The sequence below is a fragment of the Telmatherina bonti genome (genome assembly GCF_933228915.1).
Source record: "Telmatherina bonti genome assembly, chromosome: 18".
Classification (NCBI taxonomy): domain Eukaryota; kingdom Metazoa; phylum Chordata; class Actinopteri; order Atheriniformes; family Telmatherinidae; genus Telmatherina; species Telmatherina bonti.
In genome coordinates, this window is record NC_136616.1 from 2,156,222 (window position 1) to 2,174,537 (window position 18,316).

Consider the following 18,316-nt stretch of genomic DNA (forward strand, 5'->3'; position numbering starts at 1 on the left):
TTGCAGGACATAATGGCTGCGGGACACTATGGTTGCAGGACAGGATGGTTGCAGGACACCATGGTTGCAGGACACCATGGTTGCAGAACATCATGGTTGCAGGACATGATGGTTGCAGGACACCATGGTTGCAGGACATTACATTTGCAGGACACTATGGTTGCAGGACATCATGGATGCGGGACACCATGGTTGTGGGACACCATGGTTGCGGGACACCATGGTTGCGGGACACCATGGTTGCGGGACACCATGGCTGCGGGACACCATGGCTGCGGGACACTATTGATGCAGGACACCATGGTTGCAGGACACCATGGTTGCAGGACACCATGGTTGCAGGACATGATGGTTGCAGGACACCATGGTTTCAGGACACCATGGTTGAGGGACACCATGGTCTCAGGACACCATGGTTGCAGGACACGATGGTTGCAGGACATGATGGTTGCAGGACACTATGGTTGCAGGACACCATGGTTGCAGGACACGATGGTTGCAGGACCTCATGGTTTCAGGACACGATGGTTGCAGGACACCATGGTTGCAGGACACGATGGTTGCAGGACACCATGGTTGCAGGACATGATGGTTGCAGGACACCATGGCTGCAGGACACCATGGTTGCAGGACACGATGGTTGCAGGACACCATGGTTGCAGGACATGATGGTTGCAGGACACCATGGCTGCAGGACACCATGGTTGCAGGACATGATGGTTGCAGGACACCATGGTTGTGGGACACCATGGTTGCGGGACACCATGGTTGCGGGACACCATAGTTGCGGGACACAATGGTAGCGGGACACTATTGATGCAGGACATGATGGTTGCAGGACATGATGGCTGCAGGTCACGGTGGTTGCAGGACACCATTGTTGCAGGACAACATGGTTGCGGGACACCTTGGTTGCTGGACATGATGGTTGCTGGACATGATGGTTGCAGGACATGATGGTTGCAGGACAACATGGTTGCAAGACAACATGGTTGCAGGACACCATGGCTGCAGGACACCGTGGCTGCAGGTCACGGTGGTTGCGGGACACCATGGTTGCGGGACACCATGGCTGCGGGACACCATGGTTGCGGGACATGATGGTTGCAGGACATGATGGTTGCAGGACACCATGGTTGCAGGACACCATGTTTGCAGGACACCATGGTTGCCGGACACCATGGTTGCCGGACATGATGGTTGCAGGACACCGTGGTTGCAGGACACCGTGGTTGCAGGACATTATGGTTGCGGGACATGATGGTTGCAGGACACCATGGTTTCAGGACATTATGGTTGCAGGACACCATGTTGGCAGGACACAAAGGTTGCGGGACACTATTGATGCAGGACACTATTGATGCAGGACACGATGGTTGCAGGACACGATGGTTGCAGGACATGATGGTTGCAGGACACGATGGTTGCAGGACACTATGGTTGCAGGACACCATTGTTGCAGGACACCATGGATGCGGGACACCATGGATGCGGGACACCATGGTTGTGGGACACCATGGTTGTGGGACACCATGCTTGCGGGACACCATGGTTGCAGGACACAATGGTTGCAGGACACAATGGTGTCAGGACACCATGGTTGCAGGACACCATGGTTGCAGGACACCATGGTTGCAGGACATGATGGTTGCAGGACACCTTGGTTGCAGGACATGATGTTTGCAGGACACCATAGTTGCAGGACACTATGGTTGCAGGACACTATGGTTGCAGGACATGATGGTTGCAGGACACTATGGTTGCAGGACACCATGGTTGCAGGACACCATAGTTGCAGGACACCATAGTTGCGGGACACCATGGTTGCGGGACACCATGGTTGCGGGACACCATGGTTGCGGGACACTATGGTTGCAGGACACCATGGTTGCAGGACACCATGGTTGCAGGACACCATAGTTGCGGGACACCATAGTTGCGGGACACCGTAGTTGCGGGACACCATGGTTGCGGGACACCATGGTTGCAGGACACTATGGTTGCAGGACACTATGGTTGCAGGACACCATGGATGCGGGACACCATGGTTGCAGGACACCATGGTTGCAGGACACGATGGTTGCAGGACATGATGGTTGCAGGACACCATAGTTGCAGGACACCATGGCTGCGGGACACCATGGCTGCGGGACACCATGGCTGCATGACACCATGGTTGCGGGACACCATGGATGCGGGACACCATGGTTGCGGGACACCATGGATGCGGGACACCATGGTTGCAGGACACCATGGTTGCAGGACACCATGGTTGCAGGACACCATAGTTGCAGGACACTATGGTTGGAGGACACCATGGTTGCAGGACACCATGGTTGCAGGACACCATGGATGCGGGACACCATGGATGCGGGACACCATGGTTGCGGGACATGATTGTTGCAGGACATGATGGTTGCAGGAATCCATGGTTGCAGGACACCATGGTTGCAGGACACCATGGTTGCGGGACACCATGGATGCGGGACACCATGGTTGGGGGACACCATGGTTGCGGGACACCATGGTTGCGGGACACCATGGTTGCAGGACACCATGGTTGCAGGACATGAGGTGTTGCAGGACACCATGGATGCGGGACACCATGGTTGCGGGACACCATGGTTGCAGGACACCATGGTTGCAGGACACCATGGCTGCAGGACAGGATGGTTGCAGGACAGGATGGTTGCAGGACAGGATGGTTGCAGGACACCATGGTTGCAGGACACGATGGTTGCAGGACACGATGGTTGCAGGACACCATGGATGCGGGACACCATGGTTGTGGGACACCATGTTTGCAGGACAGGATGGCTGCAGGACAGGATGGTTGCAGGACAGGATGGTTGCAGGACATGATGGTTGCAGGACACCATGGTTGCAGGACACGATGGTTGCAGGACACGATGGTTGCAGGACACGATGGTTGCAGGACACCATGGATGCGGGACACCATGGTTGTGGGACACCATGTTTGCAGGACACCATGGTTGCAGGACACTATGGTTGCAGGACACTATGGTTGCAGGACACCATGGTTGCAGGACATGAGGTGTTGCAGGACAACATGGATGTGGGACACCATGGTTGTGGGACACCATGGTTGCGGGACACCATGGTTGCGGGACACCATGGTTGCAGGACACTATGGTTGCAGGACACTATGGTTGCAGGACACCCTGGTTGCAGGACACCATGGTTGCAGGACATGAGGTGTTGTAGGACAACATGGATGTGGGACACCATGGTTGTGGGACACCATGGTTGCGGGACACCATGGTTGCGGGACACCATGGTTGCAGGACATAATGGTTGCAGGACACCATGGCTGCAGGACACCATGGTTGCAGGACACCATGGTTGCAGGACACCATGGTTGCGGGACACCATGGTTGCGGGACACCATGGATGCGGGACACCATGGATGCGGGACAGGATGGTTGCAGGACACCATGGTTGCAGGACATGATGGTTGCAGGACACCATAGTTGCAGGACACCATGGCTGCGGGACACCATGGTTGCAGGACACCATGGTTGCAGGACATGATGGTTGCGGGACACCATGGTTGCGGGACAGGATGGTTGCGGGACAGGATGGTTGCAGGACACCATGGTTGCAGGACATGATGGTTGCAGGACACCATGGCTGCGGGACACCATGGTTGCAGGACACCATGGTTGCGGGACACCATAGTTGCGGGACACCATGGCTGCGGGACACCATGGCTGCGGGACACCATGGCTGCGGGACACCATGGCTGCGGGACACCATGGCTGCGGGACACGATGGTTGCAGGACACCATGGTTGCAGGACACCATGGTTCCAGGACAGGATGGTTGCAGGACACCATGGTTGCAGGACACCATGGTTGCAGGACACCATGGTTGCAGGACATGATGGTTGCAGGACACCATGGTTGCAGGACACCATGGTTGCAGGACACTATGGTTGGAGGACACCATGGTTGCAGGACACCATGGATGCGGGACACCATGGATGCGGGACACCATGGATGCGGGACACCATGGTTGCGGGACATGATTGTTGCAGGACATGATGGTTGCAGGACATGATGGTTGCAGGACACTATGGTTGCAGGACACCATGGTTGCAGGACACCATGGTTGCGGGACACCATGGATGCGGGACACCATGGTTGGGGGACACCATGGTTGCAGGACACCATGGTTGCAGGACACCATGGTTGCAGGACATGAGGTGTTGCAGGACACCATGGATGCGGGACACCATGGTTGTGGGACACCATGGTTGCGGGACACAATGGTTGCAGGACACAATGGTTGCAGGACACCATGGCTGCAGGACACCATGGCTGCAGGACACCATGGATGCGGGACACCATGGATGCGGGACACCATGGTTGCGGGACACCATGGTTGCAGGACACCATGGTTGCAGGACACGATGGTTGCAGGACACCATGGATGCGGGACACCATGGATGCGGGACACCATGGATGCGGGACACCATGGTTGCGGGACACCATGGTTGCAGGACACCATGGTTGCAGGACACCATGGTTGCAGGACACCATGGTTGCAGGACACCATGGTTGCAGGACAGGATGGTTGCAGGACAGGATGGTTGCAGGACACCATGGTTGCAGGACACCATGGTTGCAGGACATGATGGTTGCAGGACACCATGGTTGCAAGACACCATGGTTGCAGGACACCATGGTTGCAGGACACCATAGTTGCAGGACACCATGGTTGCAGGACACCATGGTTGCGGGACATGATTGTTGCAGGACATGATGGTTGCAGGACATGATGGTTGCAGGACACCATGGTTGCAGGACATGATGGTTGCAGGACACCATGGTTGCAGGACACCATGGTTGCGGGACACCATGGATGCGGGACACCATGGTTGGGGGACACCATGGTTGCGGGACACCATGGTTGCAGGACACCATGGTTGCAGGACACCATGGTTGCAGGACATGAGGTGTTGCAGGACACCATAGTTGCAGGACACCATGGCTGCGGGACACCATGGTTGCAGGACACCATGGTTGCAGGACATGATGGTTGCAGGACACCATGGTTGCGGGACAGGATGGTTGCGGGACAGGATGGTTGCAGGACACCATGGTTGCAGGACATGATGGTTGCAGGACACCATGGCTGCGGGACACCATGGTTGCAGGACACCATGGTTGCAGGACACCATAGTTGCAGGACACCATGGCTGCGGGACACCATGGCTGCGGGACACCATGGCTGCGGGACACCATGGCTGCGGGACACCATGGTTGCGGGACACCATGGATGCGGGACACCATGGATGCGGGACACCATGGTTGCGGGACACCATGGCTGCAGGACACCATGGTTGCAGGACACCATGGTTGCAGGACACCATGGTTGTAGGACACAATGGCTGCGGGACACCATGGTTGCTGGACACAATGGCTGCAGGACACCATGGTTGCAGGACACCATGGTTGTAGGACACCATGGCTGCAGGACACCATGGTTGCAGGACATGATGGTTGCAGGACACCATGGTTGCAGGACACCATGGTTGTAGGACACAATGGCTGCAGGACACCATGGTTGCAGGACACCATGGCTGCAGGACACCATGGTTGTAGGACACAATGGCTGCAGGACACCATGGTTGCAGGACACCATGGCTGCAGGACACCATGGTTGTAGGACACCATGGCTGCAGGACACCATGGTTGCAGGACACCATGGCTGCAGGACACCATGGTTGTAGGACACAATGGCTGCAGGACACCATGGCTGCAGGACACCATGGTTGTAGGACACAATGGCTGCAGGACACCATGGCTGCAGGACACTATTGATGCGGGCCACAATGGTTGAGCTGAAATATCGTCACATTAAAGCAGAAAGTCAGAATAAACTCCATCTGTCCCGCCGTCCGCCGTGTGACTCGTAAATAATACAAACCTATTTTACATCTATAGATGTAACAGTATGTAGATATTCACACATGTAGGGGAAATATGGTAAATATGAGAAAAATAAGATGAATGCTGAAAATGTCTCAGCAACAACTTTAACGCTGAACTTTTCTAGTTTTTTAGTCAACAACCAAACAGACCAAGAATCTTCTAAAACTGCTCAAATAAAAACACTGAACTAGAAAGGAGTGAAGAAGTTACGACTGAAACGGTTTCATCACATGAAAGTGTGTGTTTTCCTGGAAGCAGACTGCTGCTGACTCCGATGGAGGAGTGTTTCGCACAGCAGAGATCCTGCAGGTCCTCCCTCCGCCTCCAGGTGGAGCCTGAACGCAGCATTTCAACAAGGAAGCTCTGCTTCGTCAAGATTGACCAGGAAACACCGGCAATACTTTTATTCTGAAAACACAGAACGGAAAGACTCTCCCAAAAGAGATTCCTGTGTTAAATGTGTGAAACAGCATGAACTGCAGGTGTGTGATGTCCACACCTGCACATAAGGAGAACATACTTTCACTTCGTCGTTTTGCAAAGTTTTCATCAAGTTATGACTTTTATTAAACCTGTGGAATCTAAGCTGTCTGAGCCATCTGTACCTCTTGGTTTGGGTTCAGTGTTTCCCTGCTGCAACACACTTGACCATAATCATCGGCTCATTGACAGACAGCTGCAGAAGGGGACAACATGTTGGAGAACCTTTTCATTCGAATCAAGTGTGTTGTAGCAGGGAAACACTAAAATCTGCAGGATGGTCGCCCACGAGGACCCAGAACTATATACTTCTGCAACTTTCAACGTTTCACACCGGGTGCTTTAATTCTGAAGGTTCACAACTGGAAGTGCTTCGCGGCCCGCCAACCCTAACTTGACCACTACCAACTAATCCAAGTGTCAGCTCGAGACGACCAACAGCCGCTCGAGACGTCTGTCAGAGTGCAGGTCCAGCTCCAGCTCCGGGTCCAGCTCCAGCTCCAGCTCCGGGTCCGGGTCCAGGTCTAGCTCCAGCTCCAGCTCCAGCTCCGGGTCCAGGTCTAGCTCCAGCTCCAGCTCCAGCTCCAGCTCCGGCTCCCGCTCCAGCTCCAAGTCCAAGTCCAGCAGGGATCCGCTTCACCAGAGTCCACCCTTCCAGGACCCACTCAGCGCCAGTTCCGCACTTTGCGCCGGTTCTTCTGGCGGCTCTTCAAAGAGACTTTGTGAGGACCGCGGAGAGATCAAAGCTTTCCGTTCCCGACACCGCCTCGCGCACCTGGACATGGCGTCAACAACGTGCACGAGGTTTACTGATGAGTACCAGCTGTACGAGGAGCTGGGCAAGTAAGTTCTGCTTCACGCGCACACTTCAGGTCCCACAGGGCTCGCGCGCGGATCCCAGAAACGTCCGCCTACGTGCTCACACCTTGACGTGCGCGTGCGGGTGCGCGGACATTCCTGCGTTATCAGAGCGATCTGAGGAAGCTGGGCGGGGTTCCAGGTGTGCGCAGGTTGTTCCATTAGCGCCAATTTGGCAGCAGAAAGCGGCGACATCCCAGTTCATTTGCGCCAGTCGCTCCAGTGTTCCGCAGGAAGTCCGGTTCCACCGGCCGGGCCCCCACCTGGCGGGCCCCCACCGGCCGGGCCCTCACCTGGCGGGCCCTCACCTGGCAGGCCCCCACCTGGCGGGCCCTCACCTGCAAGGCCCCCACCTGCCGGGCCCTCACCTGCAAGGCCCCCACCTGCCGGGCCCTCACCTGGCGGGCCCCCACCTGGCGGGCCCCCACCGGCCGGGCCCCCACCTGGCGGGCCCCCACCTGGCGGGCCCCCACCGGCCGGGCCCTCACCTGGCGGGCCCTCGCCGGCCGGGCCCTCACCTGGCAGGCCCCCACCTGCCGGGCCCTCACCTGCAAGGCCCCCACCTGCCGGGCCCTCACCTGCAAGGCCCCCACCTGCCGGGCCCTCACCTGGCGGGCCCCCACCTGGCGGGCCCCCACCGGCCGGGCCCCCACCTGGCGGGCCCTCACCTGCAAGGCCCCCACCTGCCGGCCGGGCCCTCACCTGCCGGGCCCCCACCTGGAGTCCAGGCTTCTACCCTGCAGAATCTGATCGGCATGAAGGAGCTTCATGGTCCCAGTTGTCGGGATGTACTGGTCCAGTTGGTCTCCCAGTTGCATCGCCTGAACGGCAGGTTCACCTGGAATGTGGGCGTGTCCGCCTGCGTTTGATTGACAGGTCCTCTCCTTCCTGGTAGTGTGTCTGCACATGTCGGAGGAAGGAATGCTTCTGAAGCACCAATCCTCCACTGGAAAACATGACCAAACTAGTTTGAAGTAAACTCACACATGATAGAGTACAGTAGAGTAGAATAGAGTACAGCAGAGTACAGTACAGTAGAATAGAGTACAGTACAGTAGAGTAGAATAGAGTACAGCAGAGTACAGTACAGTAGAATAGAGTACAGTACAGTAGAGTAGAATAGAGTAGAGTACAGTACAATAGAATAGAGTACAGTAGAGTAGAATAGAGTACAGCAGAGTACAGTACAGTAGAATAGAGTACAGTACAGTAGAGTAGAATAGAGTAGAGTACAGTACAATAGAATAGAGTACAGTAGAGTAGAATAGAGTACAGCAGAGTACAGTAGAGTAGAATAGAGTACAGTACAATAGAATAGAGTACATTAGAGTAGAATAGAGTTCAGTAGAATAGAGTACAGCAGAGTAGAGTACAGTAGAATAGAGTGAAGTAGAGTACAGTAAAGTAGAATAGAGTACAGTAGAATAGAGTACAGCAGAGTAGAGTACAGTAGAATAGAGTGAAGTAGAGTACAGTAAAGTAGAATAGAGTACAGTAGAGTAGAACAGACTTTATTCACACAGAATGAAGACACATTAAAGTGTCTTTAAAGATTAAAGGTAAAACAACGTAAAAAACAAGCAGGGTGTCCCAGCAGGGTGTGGACAGGTGTCCCAGCAGGATGTGGACAGGTGTCCCAGCAGGGTGTGGACAGGTGTCCCAGCAGGGTGACGACAGGTGTCCCAGCGGGGTGTGGACAGGTGTCCCAGCAGGATGTGGACAGGTGTCCCAGCAGGGTGAGGACAGGTGTGGACAGGTGTCCCAGCAGGGTGAGGAAAGGTGTGGACAGGTTTCCCAGCAGGGTGAGGACAGGTGTGGACAGGTGTCCCAGCAGGGTGTGGACAGGTGTCCCAGCAGGATGTGGACAGGTGTGAACAGGTGTCCCAGCAGGGTGTGGACAGGTGTCCCAGCAGGGTGAGGACAGGTGTGAACAGGTGTCCCAGCAGGGTGTGGACAGGTTTCCCAGCAGGGTGAGGACAGGTGTGGACAGGTGTCCCAGCAGGGTGTGGACAGGTGTCCCAGCAGGATGTGGACAGGTGTCCCAGCAGGGTGAGGACAGGTGTGGACAGGTGTCCCAGACGGGTGTGGACAGGTGTCCCAGCAGGGTGTGGACAGGTGTCCCAGCAGGGTGAGGACAGGTGTGAACAGGTTTCCCAGCAGGGTGAGGACAGGTGTGAACAGGTGTCCCAGCAGGGTGTGAACAGGTGTCCCAGCAGGGTGAGGACAGGTGTGGACAGGTGTCCCAGCAGGGTGTGAACAGGTGTCCCAGCAGGGTGTGAACAGGTGTCCCAGCAGGGTGAGGACAGGTGTGAACAGGTGTCCCAGCAGGGTGTGAACAGGTGTCCCAGCAGGGTGTGGACAGGTGTCCCAGCAGGGTGTGGACAGGTGTCAACAGGTGTCCCAGCAGGGTGTGGACAGGTGTCCCAGCAGGGTGAGGACAGGTGTGGACAGGTGTCCCAGCAGGGTGTGGACAGGTTTCCCAGCAGGGTGAGGACAGGTGTGGACAGGTGTCCCAGCAGGATGTGGACAGGTGTCCCAGCAGGGTGTGGACAGGTGTCCCAGCAGGGTGAGGACAGGTGTGGACAGGTGTCCCAGCAGGGTGTGGACAGGTGTCCCAGCAGGATGTGGACAGGTGTCCCAGCAGGGTGAGGACAGGTGTGGACAGGTGTCCCAGCAGGGTGAGGACAGGTGTGGACAGGTGTCCCAGCAGGGTGAGGACAGGTGTCCCAGCAGGGTGAGGACAGGTGTGGACAGGTGTCCCAGCAGGGTGTGGACAGGTGTCCCAGCAGGGTGAGGACAGGTGTGGACAGGTGTCCCAGCAGGGTGTGGACAGGTGTCCCAGCAGGGTGTGGACAGGTTTCCCAGCAGGGTGAGGACAGGTGTGGACAGGTGTCCCAGCAGGGTGTGGACAGGTTTCCCAGCAGGGTGAGGACAGGTGTGGACAGGTGTCCCAGCAGGGTGTGGACAGGTGTCCCAGCAGGGTAAGGACAGGTGTGGACAGGTGTCCCAGCAGGGTGTGGACAGGTGTCCCAGCAGGGTGTGGACAGGTGTCCCAGCAGGGTGAGGACAGGTGTGGACAGGTGTCCCAGCAGGGTGTGGACAGGTGTCCCAGCAGGGTGAGGACAGGTGTGGACAGGTGTCCCAGCAGGGTGTGGACAGGTGTCCCAGACGGGTGTGGACAGGTGTCCCAGCAGGGTGTGGACAGGTGTGAACAGGTGTCCCAGCAGGGTGAGGACAGGTGTGAACAGGTGTCCCAGCAGGGTGTGAACAGGTGTCCCAGCAGGGTGTGGACAGGTGTGAACAGGTGTCCCAGCAGGGTGTGAACAGGTGTCCCAGCAGGGTGTGAACAGGTGTCCCAGCAGGGTGAGGACAGGTGTGGACAGGTGTCCCAGCAGGATGTGAACAGGTGTCCCAGCAGGGTGTGAACAGGTGTCCCAGCAGGGTGAGGACAGGTGTGGACAGGTGTCCCAGCAGGGTGTGGACAGGTGTCAACAGGTGTCCCAGCAGGGTGAGGACAGGTGTCCCAGCAGGACGTGGACAGGTGTCCCAGCAGGGTGAGGACAGGTGTGAACAGGTGTCCCAGCAGGATGTGGACAGGTGTGAACAGGTGTCCCAGCAGGATGTGGACAGGTGTGAACAGGTGTCCCAGCAGGGTTTGAACAGGTGTCCCAGCAGGGTGAGGACAGGTGTGGACAGGTGTCCCAGCAGGGTGTGAACAGGTGTGAACAGGTGTCCCAGCAGGGTGAGGACAGGTGTGGACAGGTGTCCCAGCAGGTTGAGGACAGGTGTGGACAGGTGTCCCAGCAGGATGTGGACAGGTGTGAACAGGTGTCCCAGCAGGGTGAGGACAGGTGTGAACAGGTGTCCCAGCAGGGTGTGGACAGGTGTCCCACCAGGGTGTGGACAGGTGTGAACAGGTGTCCCAGCAGGGTGTGGACAGGTGTGGACAGGTGTCCCAGCAGGGTGAGGACAGGTGTGAACAGGTGTCCCAGCAGGATGTGGACAGGTGTCCCAGCAGGGTGTGGACAGGTGTCAACAGGTGTCCCAGCAGGGTGAGGACAGGTGTCCCAGCAGGACGTGGACAGGTGTCCCAGCAGGGTGAGGACAGGTGTGAACAGGTGTCCCAGCAGGATGTGGACAGGTGTCCCAGCAGGGTGTGGACAGGTGTGAACAGGTGTCCCAGCAGGGTGTGGACAAGTGTCCCAGCAGGGTGAGGACAGGTGTGGACAGGTGTCCCAGCAGGATGTGGACAGGTGTCCCAGCAGGGTGTGGACAGGTGTGAACAGGTGTCCCAGCAGGGTTTGAACAGGTGTCCCAGCAGGGTGAGGACAGGTGTGAACAGGTGTCCCAGCAGGGTGAGGACAGGTGTGGACAGGTGTCCCAGCAGGTTGAGGACAGGTGTGGACAGGTGTCCCAGCAGGATGTGGACAGGTGTGAACAGGTGTCCCAGCAGGGTGTGGACAGGTGTGAACAGGTGTCCCAGCAGGGTGTGGACAGGTGTCCCAGCAGGATGTGGACAGGTGTGAACAGGTGTCCCAGCAGGGTGTGAACAGGTGTCCCAGCAGGGTGAGGACAGGTGTGGACAGGTGTCCCAGCAGGGTGTGAACAGGTGTCCCAGCAGGGTGAGGACAGGTGTGGACAGGTGTCCCAGCAGGATGTGAACAGGTGTCCCAGCAGGGTGTGAACAGGTGTCCCAGCAGGGTGAGGACAGGTGTCCCAGCAGGGTTTGAACAGGTGTCCCAGCAGGGTGTGGACAGGTGTCCCAGCAGGATGTGGACAGGTGTCCCAGCAGGGTGTGGACAGGTGTGAACAGGTGTCCCAGCAGGGTGTGGACAGGTGTCCCAGCAGGGTGAGGACAGGTGTCCCAGCAGGACGTGGACAGGTGTGAACAGGTGTCCCAGCAGGGTGTGGACAGGTGTCCCAGCAGGGTGAGGACAGGTGTGAACAGGTGTCCCAGCAGGATGTGGACAGGTGTGAACAGGTGTCCCAGCAGGGTGTGGACAGGTGTGAACAGGTGTCCCAGCAGGGTGTGGACAGGTGTCCCAGCAGGGTGAGGACAGGTGTGAACAGGTGTCCCATCAGGGTGAGGACAAGTGTCCCAGCAGGGTGTGGACAGGTGTCCCAGCAGGGTGACGACATGTGTCCCAGCAGGGTGAGGACAAGTGTCCCAGCGGGGTGTGGACAGGTGTCCCAGCAGGATGTGGACAGGTGTCCCAGCAGGGTGGGGACAGGTGTCCCAGCAGGGTGAGGACAGGTGTGGACAGGTGTCCCAGCAGGATGTGGACAGGTTTCCCAGCAGGGTGAGGACACGTGTGGACAGGTGTCCCAGCAGGGTGTGGACAGGTTTCCCAGCAGGATGTGGACAGGTGTCCCAGCAGGGTGTGGACAGGTGTCCCAGCAGGGTGAGGACAGGTGTGGACAGGTGTCCCAGCAGGGTGTGGACAGGTGTCCCAGCAGGGTGAGGACAGGTGTGGACAGGTGTCCCAGCAGGGTGTGGACAGGTTTCCCAGCAGGGTGAGGACAGGTGTGGACAGGTGTCCCAGTAGGGTGTGAACAGGTGTCCCAGCAGGGTGAGGACAGGTGTGGACAGGTGTCCCAGCAGGGTGTGAACAGGTGTCCCAGCAGGGTGAGGACAGGTGTGGACAGGTGTCCCAGCAGGATGTGAACAGGTGTCCCAGCAGGGTGTGAACAGGTGTCCCAGCAGGGTGAGGACAGGTGTCCCAGCAGGGTGTGGACAGGTGTCCCAGCAGGGTGTGGACAGGTGTGAACAGGTGTCCCAGCAGGGTGTGAACAGGTGTCCCAGCAGGGTGTGGACAGGTGTCCCAGCAGGGTGAGGACAGGTGTCCCAGCAGGACGTGGACAGGTGTGAGCAGGTGTCCCAGCAGGGTGTGGACAGGTGTCCCAGCAGGGTGAGGACAGGTGTGAACAGGTGTCCCAGCAGGATGTGGACAGGTGTCCCAGCAGGGTGTGGACAGGTGTGAACAGGTGTCCCAGCAGGGTGTGGACAGGTGTGAACAGGTGTCCCAGCAGGGTGTGGACAGGTGTCCCAGCAGGGTGAGGACAGGTGTGAACAGGTGTCCCAGCAGGGTGAGGACAAGTGTCCCAGCAGGGTGTGGACAGGTGTCCCAGCAGGGTGACGACATGTGTCCCAGCAGGGTGAGGACAAGTGTCCCAGCGGGGTGTGGACAGGTGTCCCAGCAGGATGTGGACAGGTGTCCCAGCAGGGTGGGGACAGGTGTCCCAGCAGGGTGAGGACAGGTGTGGACAGGTGTCCCAGCAGGATGTGGACAGGTTTCCCAGCAGGGTGAGGACAGGTGTGGACAGGTGTCCCAGCAGGGTGTGGACAGGTTTCCCAGCAGGATGTGGACAGGTGTCCCAGCAGGGTGTGGACAGGTGTCCCAGCAGGGTGAGGACAGGTGTGGACAGGTGTCCCAGCAGGGTGTGGACAGGTGTCCCAGCAGGATGTGGACAGGTGTCCCAGCAGGGTGAGGACAGGTGTGGACAGGTTTCCCAGCAGGGTGTGGACAGGTGTCCCAGCAGGGTGAGGACAGGTGTGGACAGGTGTCCCAGCAGGGTGAGGACAGGTGTGGACAGGTGTCCCAGCAGGGTGAGGACAGGTGTGGACAGGTGTCCCAGCAGGGTGTGGACAGGTGTCCCAGCAGGGTGTGGACAGGTTTCCCAGCAGGGTGAGGACAGGTGTGGACAGGTGTCCCAGCAGGATGTGGACAGGTTTCCCAGCAGGGTGAGGACAGGTGTGGACAGGTGTCCCAGCAGGGTGTGGACAGGTTTCCCAGCAGGGTGAGGACAGGTGTGGACAGGTGTCCCAGCAGGATGTGGACAGGTGTCCCAGCAGGGTGTGGACAGGTGTCCCAGCAGGGTGAGGACAGGTGTCCCAGCAGGACGTGGACAGGTGTGAACAGGTGTCCCAGCAGGGTGTGGACAGGTGTCCCAGCAGGGTGAGGACAGGTGTGAACAGGTGTCCCAGCAGGATGTGGACAGGTGTCCCAGCAGGGTGTGGACAGGTGTGAACAGGTGTCCCAGCAGGGTGTGGACAGGTGTGAACAGGTGTCCCAGCAGGGTGTGGACAGGTGTCCCAGCAGGGTGAGGACAGGTGTGAACAGGTGTCCCAGCAGGGTGAGGACAAGTGTCCCAGCAGGGTGTGGACAGGTGTCCCAGCAGGGTGACGACATGTGTCCCAGCAGGGTGAGGACAAGTGTCCCAGCGGGGTGTGGACAGGTGTCCCAGCAGGATGTGGACAGGTGTCCCAGCAGGGTGGGGACAGGTGTCCCAGCAGGGTGAGGACAGGTGTGGACAGGTGTCCCAGCAGGATGTGGACAGGTTTCCCAGCAGGGTGAGGACAGGTGTGGACAGGTGTCCCAGCAGGGTGTGGACAGGTTTCCCAGCAGGATGTGGACAGGTGTCCCAGCAGGGTGTGGACAGGTGTCCCAGCAGGGTGAGGACAGGTGTGGACAGGTGTCCCAGCAGGGTGTGGACAGGTGTCCCAGCAGGATGTGGACAGGTGTCCCAGCAGGGTGAGGACAGGTGTGGACAGGTGTCCCAGCAGGGTGTGGACAGGTGTCCCAGCAGGGTGAGGACAGGTGTGGACAGGTGTCCCAGCAGGGTGAGGACAGGTGTGGACAGGTGTCCCAGCAGGGTTTGGACAGGTGTCCCAGCAGGGTGTGGACAGGTTTCCCAGCAGGGTGAGGACAGGTGTGGACAGGTGTCCCAGCAGGATGTGGACAGGTTTCCCAGCAGGGTGAGGACAGGTGTGGACAGGTGTCCCAGAAGGGTGTGGACAGGTTTCCCAGCAGGGTGAGGACAGGTGTGGACAGGTGTCCCAGCAGGATGTGGACAGGTGTCCCAGCAGGGTGTGGACAGGTGTCCCAGCAGGGTGAGGACAGGTGTGGACAGGTGTCCCAGCAGGGTGTGGACAGGTGTCCCAGCAGGGTGAGGACAGGTATGGACAGGTGTCCCAGCAGGGTGTGGACAGGTGTCCCAGCAGGGTGAGGACAGGTGTGGACAGGTGTCCCAGCAGGGTGTGGACAGATGTGGACAGGTGTCCCAGACGGGTGTGGACAGGTTTCCCAGCAGGGTGTGAACAGGTGTCCCAGCAGGGTGTGGACAGGTGTGAACAGGTGTCCCAGCAGGGTGTGAACAGGTGTCCCAGCAGGGTGAGGACAGGTGTGAACAGGTGTCCCAGCAGGGTGTGAACAGGTGTCCCAGCATGGTGTGAACAGGTGTCCCAGCAGGGTGAGGACAGGTGTCCCAGCAGGGTGAGGACAGGTGTGGACAGGTGTCCCAGCAGGGTGTGAACAGGTGTCCCAGCAGGGTGAGGACAGGTGTGAACAGGTGTCCCAGCAGGGTGTGGACAGGTGTCCCAGCAGGGTGTGGACAGGTGTCAACAGGTGTCCCAGCAGGGTGTGGACAGGTGTCCCAGCAGGGTGAGGACAGGTGTGGACAGGTGTCCCAGCAGGATGTGGACAGGTTTCCCAGCAGGGTGAGGACAGGTGTGGACAGGTGTCCCAGCAGGGTGTGGACAGGTTTCCCAGCAGGGTGAGGACAGGTGTGGACAGGTGTCCCAGCAGGATGTGGACAGGTGTCCCAGCAGGGTGTGGACAGGTGTCCCAGCAGGGTGTGGACAGGTGTGAACAGGTGTCCCAGCAGGGTGTGAACAGGTGTCCCAGCAGGGTGTGAACAGGTGTCCCAGCAGGGTGAGGACAGGTGTGGACAGGTGTCCCAGCAGGATGTGAACAGGTGTCCCAGCAGGGTGTGAACAGGTGTCCCAGCAGGGTGAGGACAGGTGTGGACAGGTGTCCCAGCAGGGTGTGAACAGGTGTCCCAGCAGGGTGTGGACAGGTGTCAACAGGTGTCCCAGCAGGGTGAGGACAGGTGTCCCAGCAGGACGTGGACAGGTGTCCCAGCAGGGTGAGGACAGGTGTGAACAGGTGTCCCAGCAGGATGTGGACAGGTGTGAACAGGTGTCCCAGCAGGATGTGGACAGGTGTGAACAGGTGTCCCAGCAGGGTTTGAACAGGTGTCCCAGCAGGGTGAGGACAGGTGTGGACAGGTGTCCCAGCAGGGTGTGAACAGGTGTGAACAGGTGTCCCAGCAGGGTGAGGACAGGTGTGGACAGGTGTCCCAGCAGGTTGAGGACAGGTGTGGACAGGTGTCCCAGCAGGATGTGGACAGGTGTGAACAGGTGTCCCAGCAGGGTGAGGACAGGTGTGAACAGGTGTCCCAGCAGGGTGTGGACAGGTGTCCCACCAGGGTGTGGACAGGTGTGAACAGGTGTCCCAGCAGGGTGTGGACAGGTGTGAACAGGTGTCCCAGCAGGGTGTGGACAGGTGTGGACAGGTGTCCCAGCAGGGTGAGGACAGGTGTGAACAGGTGTCCCAGCAGGATGTGGACAGGTGTCCCAGCAGGGTGTGGACAGGTGTCAACAGGTGTCCCAGCAGGGTGAGGACAGGTGTCCCAGCAGGACGTGGACAGGTGTCCCAGCAGGGTGAGGACAGGTGTGAACAGGTGTCCCAGCAGGATGTGGACAGGTGTCCCAGCAGGGTGTGGACAGGTGTGAACAGGTGTCCCAGCAGGGTGTGGACAAGTGTCCCAGCAGGGTGAGGACAGGTGTGGACAGGTGTCCCAGCAGGATGTGGACAGGTGTCCCAGCAGGGTGTGGACAGGTGTGAACAGGTGTCCCAGCAGGGTTTGAACAGGTGTCCCAGCAGGGTGAGGACAGGTGTGAACAGGTGTCCCAGCAGGGTGAGGACAGGTGTGGACAGGTGTCCCAGCAGGTTGAGGACAGGTGTGGACAGGTGTCCCAGCAGGGTTTGAACAGGTGTCCCAGCAGGGTGAGGACAGGTGTGAACAGGTGTCCCAGCAGGGTGAGGACAGGTGTGGACAGGTGTCCCAGCAGGTTGAGGACAGGTGTGGACAGGTGTCCCAGCAGGATGTGGACAGGTGTGAACAGGTGTCCCAGCAGGGTGTGGACAGGTGTCCCAGCAGGGTGTGGACAGGTGTGAACAGGTGTCCCAGCAGGGTGTGGACAGGTGTCCCAGCAGGATGTGGACAGGTGTGAACAGGTGTCCCAGCAGGGTGTGAACAGGTGTCCCAGCAGGGTGAGGACAGGTGTGGACAGGTGTCCCAGCAGGGTGTGAACAGGTGTCCCAGCAGGGTGAGGACAGGTGTGGACAGGTGTCCCAGCAGGATGTGAACAGGTGTCCCAGCAGGGTGTGAACAGGTGTCCCAGCAGGGTGAGGACAGGTGTCCCAGCAGGGTTTGAACAGGTGTCCCAGCAGGGTGTGGACAGGTGTCCCAGCAGGATGTGGACAGGTGTCCCAGCAGGGTGTGGACAGGTGTGAACAGGTGTCCCAGCAGGGTGTGGACAGGTGTCCCAGCAGGGTGAGGACAGGTGTCCCAGCAGGACGTGGACAGGTGTGAACAGGTGTCCCAGCAGGGTGTGGACAGGTGTCCCAGCAGGGTGAGGACAGGTGTGAACAGGTGTCCCAGCAGGATGTGGACAGGTGTGAACAGGTGTCCCAGCAGGGTGTGGACAGGTGTGAACAGGTGTCCCAGCAGGGTGTGGACAGGTGTCCCAGCAGGGTGAGGACAGGTGTGAACAGGTGTCCCATCAGGGTGAGGACAAGTGTCCCAGCAGGGTGTGGACAGGTGTCCCAGCAGGGTGACGACATGTGTCCCAGCAGGGTGAGGACAAGTGTCCCAGCGGGGTGTGGACAGGTGTCCCAGCAGGATGTGGACAGGTGTCCCAGCAGGGTGGGGACAGGTGTCCCAGCAGGGTGAGGACAGGTGTGGACAGGTGTCCCAGCAGGATGTGGACAGGTTTCCCAGCAGGGTGAGGACACGTGTGGACAGGTGTCCCAGCAGGGTGTGGACAGGTTTCCCAGCAGGATGTGGACAGGTGTCCCAGCAGGGTGTGGACAGGTGTCCCAGCAGGGTGAGGACAGGTGTGGACAGGTGTCCCAGCAGGGTGTGGACAGGTGTCCCAGCAGGATGTGGACAGGTGT

General features: G+C 58.8%; 1 protein-coding gene across 4 annotated transcripts in view; it reads left to right on the forward strand.

Annotated features, from left to right (window-relative positions):
* The first annotated feature begins 6,987 nt into the window (after positions 1-6,987).
* Positions 6,988-18,316, forward strand: part of camk2d1 (calcium/calmodulin-dependent protein kinase (CaM kinase) II delta 1) — a 160,272-nt gene continuing 148,943 nt past the window's right edge. For all 4 annotated transcript variants that reach the window (XM_079257636.1, XM_079257638.1, XM_079257635.1 and 1 more), the window contains exon 1: positions 6,988-7,280. In XM_079257636.1, coding sequence (XP_079113762.1) covers positions 7,219-7,280 — 62 coding nt within the window. In that variant the 5' untranslated portion in view covers positions 6,988-7,218. The remainder of the gene's footprint in view (positions 7,281-18,316) is intronic.